At 37.1% G+C, this 9661-nt stretch overlaps 1 protein-coding gene across 1 annotated transcript; it reads left to right on the forward strand.

Annotated features, from left to right (window-relative positions):
• The first annotated feature begins 881 nt into the window (after window positions 1-881).
• Window positions 882-7692, forward strand: LOC113314355 (probable leucine-rich repeat receptor-like protein kinase At5g49770). The gene is made up of 19 exons (XM_026563152.1): window positions 882-1685; window positions 2665-2785; window positions 2901-2972; window positions 3123-3197; window positions 3319-3390; window positions 3490-3651; window positions 3752-3826; window positions 3906-3977; window positions 4081-4152; window positions 4246-4314; window positions 4435-4509; window positions 4616-4687; window positions 4788-4922; window positions 5040-5512; window positions 5605-5754; window positions 5852-5991; window positions 6086-6302; window positions 6411-6646; window positions 6898-7692. The coding sequence occupies exons 1-19, from the start codon at window positions 1601-1603 to the stop codon at window positions 7393-7395; spliced, it is 2871 nt and encodes a 956-aa protein (XP_026418937.1). The 5' UTR covers window positions 882-1600; the 3' UTR covers window positions 7396-7692.
• Window positions 7693-9661: the final 1969 nt, after the last annotated feature.

Genomic DNA, 9661 nt, shown 5'->3' on the forward strand with positions numbered 1-9661 from the left:
GATTAGTTGTTGGATTTAAACGGGAAATGATACTTGCCGAACTATATTATCTAATTCATCTCTCCAACTGAATTAGCAGCCGGAATAATTCATATCAAATTTTCTCATGAATATATTACTGTTCATTATTTAATTTTGTGATGTAAAATTGACAAAAGGATTAGACGCTTTCTTAATTAAACTTGGTGGTGGACGAATTTCCTCCTCATTATTGATGACAAAACGAAGGACTATCCACATACTTATCTTCAACATTCATGTGCGAGGCTGGTTACACCTTATAAGTTGTCAGTGTCTCCATATCTTGTACAATTAGGAAACAAAACGAATACCAGATTAATACCATCCCATAGCAAATTTCATTTGTAGTGCTAGTAGTCAAGTTAAATAGTGTAATTAAACATCATCTGTACTTGAAAAGTTTTGGAAGATTCCAAACATTCCAAGTTTTCAACTTTTTGTTGAATCTGTAATTGAGGAAGATTTGTGAATGATCCAAGACAAAAACAATGATGCGACAATAATCAACAGTTTTCCAACCTAGGAAAGGGAGAAAACAAAGAGGGTATTTTTAACTAATCAGTTGTTAATTGAGACAATAATAAATACATCATAGGTGATTAATACAATCAAGCTACTTAATTAGTAGGCCGATGATTATTCTTGGATTAGTACATTGACAAAAGGGTTAGTCAGTCTAGTTAGGCGTGACAAACAAGTACGTACGACCAACACGCCCAAAATTGATTTTTTAAGCACAGAATGTTGGGTCCCAGTTCCACCCATTGTCCAACTGTGATCATTAAAAAACTTGAAACTAAATTTCACAACCACAACAAATAAATACGTGAAAACAGCAACTTGTAGTATTATAAAGAACACAAGAAATCGATTAATCGACCGAGTCTTTTTGAGAGTTGTAGTTGTTAAGTGTTCAATACTTTATACACATAGAAACAAGAAAAACAAAAAATTCAATTGCAAAAGTCGAGTTCTCCAAAGACGACCAATCAAAAAAAAAAAAGTCGCCCAGCACCTTCTCTTTTACTGTATGTATCAAGGAAATCGTCGTGTTAGTGCAAACGAATAAGCAATTCCAGTAGTTGTGGGCACAGGAAGAAATGGTAGCACATCTCAATCAGTTTTATATTATTACAAGAGGGATAAAGGAGAAGAAATGATGAAATATTTGAAGATCCATACAAAGGTCATAATATAGTTAAGTTTGCCTTCAAAGACACGGGAAAATAAGTGAAAATAACAAGATTTTCTTACCAGCTGCCTAATATACCACCCAACCACAGCATGATGATTACAATTTCATGAAATTCTTTCTCTTTCATTCTTAAAGATATTCAACCACTAGAGACAGTGGTATAGGGAGACACAGAGAGCGATTCTGATTTTGATTGGTTTCAAACATACTCATATTGAAGGAGATAGCAAGACCGAAGTTATTACTGGTTCAAATATTTCAGAGATCATTAAAAGGGTTTATCAAGAACTAGTTCTGTACCTGTGGTAATGGTGAGTTGACTTTGAGTTGCGTATCTTGGCCGGCGTATCGGAATCTTTGTCTGTTCTATTACTCCGTCAATTAATGGCCGCAATTCAGCTGCTCATCTTTCTGTTATTCTGTTCTACACCAGAACTTCTAGTTCATTCAATTACAGATGGCAGTGATGGTAAAGTAGACTCACCTGTTAAACCTTAAGCACCTTTTTGTTTTTCATATATATTTGTCTTCTTTCGTATATGTTGAATTCGTCAATTACGAGGTCCTTCTACCTTCTACATTCAAATATATGTTCCTGCATAAGATGTAGACACTATTGTTAAAATCATCTAACACATTTGTAACACCAACAAGGCATGATTTCACTAAATCCAGTTTCGACATATATCATTAGCTCGGCTAACTATTAGTTTCATTGAGATCTGAGATGTTTTGCAATGAATAGTTTTTGAAAGAAAAGTTATGAGCTCAGGCAGCTATTGTCCTAAGAAACAATTTTTCAGATAATAACCCACACAGCAATCTTGTATATAGTAGCTCAGAACGGAATTTATCGTTATTGCCTATATAATATCTGTTGAACTTCCTTAGTTTAACAGTAGAGAGGTGAAATTGAATCTAAAAACAATTTTACCTGGTGAATATGTCTTGGGTAGTAAGTGTATGCAATAAGCAGGAATACAAACTTCAGTGTTTCAGGCCAAAGCTCTTCTTTGTGCCCCTACAATCAATTGTGTCCTTTTACAAGTTGGTTTATATTTTGGCAGTTCTCTCACAGCGTTTTCAATCTTCCCCATATATTATTCCAGGAGCATAAAAATTATCGAATTTGGAAATTGTGACTATTGAAACTGTTAAATCAATTTAGCGTATTAAGGGAATTAATCTGAGTATATAAAGCACCCATGATCAAATTATTCAAAAAACAAATTTAGTAAAGTTTACTCTGACCACTTGCATCTCCTCTAGTCGACAGTAGATAAACGCTTTGTTGGTGGATATAACATGACATTCTGCTAAATATGGAAACAAGTTAGTTCACAGGTTATGCAAAGGCGGCTATACCTTTTAACTTTGAAGGTTCAACAAACAAACGAGAAAAATAGCTAACATAGAAAGAACTAAACTGAAAATGTGTCGGACTGCAGTTGCTGTGCTCCAATCTTTGAAGAATAATTGGGAGAACTCACCACCAAATTGGAACTCAGATGATCCTTGTGGTACTCAGTGGGATGGCGTTGGCTGCACTGGTTCAAGGGTTACTTCACTGTGAGATCCCTTATTTTTTTCAGTCACAGTGTCAGCATAAACTGGTTTTTCATTTGTAGTCCTCTTCTTATAACTTAATAATCCTCTTGTCTCTGTTTTATTTACGATCTTTCAGGGGATTATCCAGCATGAACCTCAAAGGTAGACTGAGTGGTGACATTGGAGGACTCTCTGAATTGAGATCATTGTGAGTTTGGGGTTTGCTTTCTTCTTCTTCTTAATAGTCGATCTCCAGTGGAATCCGGAACAGAAAAGAATATGAGATTATGTAAGTTCACATTCAAAAGAAGATACGAACCCTAACTAACTTATGCCAATTGGTTACTGACTGTTGCAGGGACTTATCGTTCAACCCTGACCTGACCGGTTCTCTCACAGCAAGTATAGGAGACCTGCAAAAGCTCAACCTTCTGTAAGATTTGAAAGGCTGGATAGTGATTGCTACTGTCCTTTATATTTCATTTCCTTTTCAGATATGTTAATTAGTGGTCTTATGATGATTGGATTTCTTTATAATAATTGACATCTTACAGGATCCTAGCTGGCTGTGGTTTCACCGGTAGCGTACCAAAAGAAATAGGCAATCTAGCACAACTGACCTTCTTGTAAGACCTTTGAAAAGATGACCCAGTTCTTCCTTAATGTTATCAAGGGGATAAAATCCCAGGGATATGAATAAAAATTTGAGAATTTCCTTTTCTCAGGGCATTGAATTCGAACAACTTCAGCGGGGATATACCTCCTAGCTTGGGTAAACTCACCGAACTTTACTGGTTGGATCTGTCAGATAATCAGATCAGAGGATCTCTCCCGGTCTCAAACGGTAGTCAACCAGGCTTGGATCTTCTCCTCAAGGCAAAGCACTTGTGAGTATCGAATACCTGCAAGCCTTTCCTAAGAAAGAATCAAAAGCTCCTTCCTCGCGTTTAATATAACTGACGTTACAAGCAACCACTGAATTTGCAGTCATTTCAACAAAAACCAGCTATCCGGTCCCATCTCTGAACAGCTTTTCAACTCCAGTATGGTTCTGATACACATGTAAGCAATACTCACGTTACAATATTATCAGCTTCTCATTCTCGCTTATGCTAAGTAGCTAGTGCTTCTTTGGCCACAGATTATTAGACGGGAACCAAATAACCGGGAAGATCCCAGACTCAATTACACAGGTTTCAAATCTTGAGGTTCTGTGAGTGCCTTTCCTGCAACTCCTGCTTTATATTACTTCGTGCTTTTTAAATTCATTTCTCTTTCCCGTATGAATTAACAAATAAAGATCTTTTCTGCAACAGTCGACTTGATAGAAATAAACTGAGCGGTCCAGTACCATCAAAGATTAATAGTCTCACAAAACTTAGCGAACTGTGAGTTTTCTATTCTTTTTTCCTAGTAATTAGTGCACAATTACTAGTGTTATAACTTGCTGGTGATTGACGTCGAATGCTGTTTCTTTTCAGGCATTTAGCAAACAATGCTCTGAATGGTGCAGTACCTGATCTAACTGGTTTGACTTCACTCAACTATGTGTAAGAAGGAACATTTTTGTGTCATCTATGAATGACTGTCACAACTTCATTTTAATTTTATTGGTGTTCCTTTTGCCATGTAAACTGACAAGCTTCCACTGTGCTATATATCCATCTCAGGGACTTGAGTAACAATGCTTTCGATTTATCAGAACCTCCAAAGTGGTTTTCTACAATTGAATCTCTTACCACTCTGTGAGTTTTCAATATCCACTTCAGAGTGTGAATTATACGTCTATGACAGAGTTCCTTAAACGATTAAACAGTCTAATAAAAATATCTTCTCCCCGTGGGTGATCAGAGTAATGGAAAATGGGAATCTTCGGGGTCCTTTGCCAACAAAGCTATTCAGCTTTCCGGAGTTACAACAAGTGTGAGTTTTGGGATACTTGATGAATAAGATGGTATATTAGGTTCTGAAAATATTTTCCCACACCAAGGAATAATATTAACCTTTGTTATACCTTCGACAGGAAGCTGAAGGGGAATCTACTTAATGGCACTCTAGATTTGGGCAACAGCATCAGCCAACAACTACAGCTTGTTGATTTGCAGAACAACCAGATTAGCTCCGTAAATCTAGGCCCTGGATACACAAACCCTCTAATGTGAGAGTTTGTCTTAGTAGCCAGTTATATGCATTTACAACTTGGTTCATATAAGCAAGTTCTTTTTAGGTGTTGTTTCCCTAAGAGATTTCATTCTTACCAATTAATCTAATGCAGACTTGTAGGAAACCCGGTATGCAACGGTAGTCTTTCAAGTACAGAATTCTGTCAGCTTCATCAAGCATTGAAAACACCACCCTACAGCACCAGCCTGGCGAAAAATTGTAAACCCTGTCCTACTAATCAAAGGTTCAGCCCTGCAAGTTGTGATTGTGTCTTTCCATATGAAGGGAAATTTATTTTCAGAGCACCATCCTTTCGTGATGTGACAAATGCCACTTTGTTCGGCAAACTGGAAAGCGATCTGTGGTCGAAACTTGGCCTAGAACCTGGTAGTGTGTCCCTCGACAGTCCAGAATTCGATAAAGATGACTACCTTCAAGTGGAGTTGGCTCTCTTTCCTTCTTCTCGCAAGTATTTTAGCAGACCCGAGATATCGAGGTTTGGGTTTAATCTCACCAACCAAACATTTAAGCCTCCTCACGAGTTTGGGCCATACTTGTTCAAAGCAGTTCCTTATGAATTTCAAGGTACCAATAACAACTTTACCAATGAACAGACTTAGAGATATGGGTTATTCTGATAGAGGATTGACAGGAAAAGCAACCAAAAAATGTTTCAGGTACAGGAGGGACTAAAATAGGCATTGGAGTGATTGTTGGAATAGCAGTTGGCAGTTTTATTCTGCTCCTTGCCCTTGCTGGAGTGGCAATCTATGCCATCCGGCAAAAGAAGCGGGCAGAAGAAGCAATTGAATTAAATAAACCATTTGGTAATGTGTAACAGCTAACGACAACTGATTGACAATTTGCTACTATTATGAACCTTCTAGAATCTAACTAATTCAGATTATCTTCTCTACTTAACAGCATCCTGGGCTCCAAGTGGTAAAGATAGCGGTGGTGCCCCGATATTGAAGGGGGCCAGATGGTTTTCATACGAAGAATTAAAAAAATGCACCAACAATTTCTCGGACACCAACGAAATTGGATCAGGGGGATACGGGAAAGTGAGAATCCCATTTCTTCGAGTTTCATGAGACACGAATGTAAATATCTTTGAATACTGCATAGCTTAACTGAGTGCATTTCTATTTGGTACAGGTTTATAGAGGAATACTCACTGGCCAAGAGATTGCAATCAAAAGAGCTCAGCAGGGATCAATGCAGGGGGCGCAAGAGTTCAAAACTGAAATTGAGTTGCTTTCAAGGGTTCATCACAAGAACCTTGTTGGCCTTGTGGGATTCTGTTTTGAGCAGGGAGAACAAATGCTGGTCTATGAGTTTATGCCTAATGGGACACTAAGAGAGAGTTTGTCAGGTAATTTCTTCAACCTCAACTTGTTGTTTTTCCTTTTCTTTCGGATATGCTGGGTTTGCCTGCCCTTTCAAAATCCACTAAATATTATGGTGTAATTATCAATTGTAGCGAGATCCGGCATTTATTTGGACTGGAAAAGAAGACTTCGGATCGCTCTGGGCTCCGCTAGAGGACTGGCATATCTTCATGAGCTTGCTAATCCACCCATAATTCACAGAGATATCAAGACTACCAATATCCTTCTAGATGCAAATTTAACTGCCAAAGTTGCAGATTTTGGCCTGTCAAAGCTGGTACAAGATGCTGAAAAGGGGCATGTATCGACTCAAGTAAAAGGCACGCTGGTTAGTGCTACTACACCTACCAAACCTTTCTTAATTTTAATGAGTTTTGTGCAGCATGTTGTGATATCGTCATGCATAGTAGACTCGAAGTCATGCATCTCTAAATAAATATGCATCCGAAACTGTAGCTTTAAAACAGTAAAGCCATATTCTCTCAAACGTAGTTCTATAAGTCTTTCCGTAAATATGTAAAATGAGATCCTAAAATCAAAGAAGTAATTTTCTGTCTCGTTGTGTATTTTCTGTTGCAGGGTTATTTGGATCCTGAATATTACATGACTCAACAATTAACAGAAAAGAGCGACGTTTACAGTTTTGGCGTAGTAATGCTTGAGCTGATAACAGCTAGACAGCCAATAGAAAAGGGCAAGTACATTGTTCGAGAAGTAAGGATGGCAATGAATAAGACTGACGCACATCACTATGGCCTATCGGAGATAATGGATCCCAGTATCAAAAATATTGGACACCTTATAGGTTTTGCAAATTTTCTGGAATTGGCAATGAGATGTGTTGAAGAAACTGCGGCAGAGCGTCCAACAATGGGCGACTGTGTAAAAGAGATTGAAGCTATTTTACAAAATGATGGGGTGGCCACAGACTCCGCTACATCATCTGCAACAGATTTTGGAGCTTCAAAGGGAGTTCCCCGCCATCCTTACAATGAATCTCTACCAAGAAAAGATATCACTGACAGTGAATCTTTTGAATACAGTGGTGGAATCTCAGCAACAATAGAGCCGAAATAGCAACACGGTTTTACCCTTTCCCATAAGCAAATTGTTTTCTCCTATCACTATTTGTTTGCCGTGTGAATCCTTAAAGAAAATCATACTACAAGATGAAAATTGCACAAGCCACCAAATTATCTTATATGTGTATTTTCATCTTCTTCTCTGTATCAATATCCAAGTATCGATCCAACTTATACTCATTTGCACTCCTCGTGATGTAATTATTGTCAACAAGGAGATTTTGTTTTATTTTGATGATTTGATCAGTGTTGGGTAGATAATACTTCTACAAGTTTAGTGATTTTTTTTGTCTATTGTTTCTATTGATATTTACACGAAGTCTTGAAGTCTTTTTATGAGTTTTTCAAACTTTCCGGTAAGATTTTAGGGTTAACATCTAGGTTTACTGTGTTTATGATTTCATCCGATTTTCCTACGTTTGTACGATCGAACTAAGATTTGAATTAACATCAATCAAATAAAAAAACTTAATTCATAATTGAAAACAAGAAAAATAACATTTGAGCAAAGTAAATGTATAAATTGCATATAAATATAGCGACTAGAGAGTAAAGGAAAGAGTAAAAACCTGTTCGCCTTGTATGTATTGACTCAGTAGGAATCCTCAATTTCTTGGATTTCAGCATTTGGATGAATTGGAGGAAGCACAGGGTGGAGAATTGAAGAGGTGGATCTCAGCACTTGGGATTATCCAAGTTCTGTCATCTACTGAATAGTGAGAATCCTGGGCATCTTCTGTATCAAGTTCAGTCATTGCTCCAGAGGGCAGGGCAGCTGGCTGGCTATCTCGCTGGCTGGACAAGGCATTCGTAGGAAAATATGGGTGTGGGAATAATAAGCTCTAGCTGCTGGGTTTTAGGGGGTTTCTTGGTTTCTGTTTTGGACTTTTTGTTTTCTTGGTGGGAAGAAAAAATGTTTGGATTAACCGAAGACTGACAAATCAACTAATTTCCTATGCCAGGTGAATGGGCAAGTACGGTTTTGGGAAGCGGGGAAATGATTTACCATACGGAATAGACTATAGAGCCGACGGCCGTCGTCTCAATTTCTACTATAACAAGCACATTTTCAATACGGTCCGCGAGTTATAACCCTAAAGGTGTCACCATCCTTCCACAAAAAACTCGTCAAAACAAAAGTAACACAAAAACACCATCAAAACAAAATTAACACAAAAATCCCAAATTTAAATGTTGGTTTCATAAAATTTTATTTTGGTTTCATCAAATTTTACGATGAAACCAGAATAAAATTTGATGAAACCAACATTTAAATTTGGGGTTTTTGTATCAATTTTTAAAAATTTGGGGTTTTTGTATCAATTTTGTTTACGATGGAGTTTTAATGGATCCAACATTTGAATGGGGTTTTTATACCACAAGTTTGGTCACTTTGGATTTTTATGACTAGTTTTGTTTTCAATATCAAAAGAATCGTCACTCTTTCAACACATACTTCCTCCGTACCTATATATATTCAAAGAAATATAATAAAGATAGGCGGAGTGGCGGAGTATGGCATTTTCTTTGTACCATTAGATAGGCGGAGTGGGAAAATTAAGATGATTTTTATCCATTTTATCCTTATTTATGTTGCTTGATTATCCTCATAATTAAGTTTATGTCTCTAACATAGGAAATATAATAAAGGGTAAAACAGGAAAAATCATGGATATTTATGAAATCAAAAAAGAATTCTTAATCTAAGAGATTTTAACTATCCGCCTATATATGTGGTACGGAGGGAGTATAAAATATCATATTCACTTAACTTCTCAACTCACCCCAAAATTCACTCTACTCTTGAATTTTTCTCTACTAAAATCTTTTCTATTTTTATTCCAACTTTTCTAAAATTCTCAATAGAAATGTCTCAGTCTCAAATATTAGGCGCCAAAGAAATAGAAAACCACATTCGAATAAACCCAGTAAACCTACTCCGGTAACGCAATCAGACCCTGATGAAGAGAACAATCTTAATCTACTTTCCAGTCGAGAATTAGCCAAAGCTCAAGGTCATCTGTCTACAAAAGTTTGAGCAAGATAGCGATGCTCAAAAACCAAGAGGTGGTTGGTGTGAAGTTAACAAAGTTCATACAGAGGTATCTCCTGGTGTTGAACCTATTGTCGATAAATTTTCTTGGATTACTTTCTACCATATTGATAGGAAGAAACACAATCCCAAATTGATGTATGTATTGTTGGAGCGTTGGTGGTATACTACTTACACGTTTCATTTTGCGGACTTAGAAATAGGTATG

This window comes from Papaver somniferum, chromosome 9 (genome assembly GCF_003573695.1).
Source record: "Papaver somniferum cultivar HN1 chromosome 9, ASM357369v1, whole genome shotgun sequence".
Lineage (NCBI taxonomy): Eukaryota > Viridiplantae > Streptophyta > Magnoliopsida > Ranunculales > Papaveraceae > Papaver > Papaver somniferum.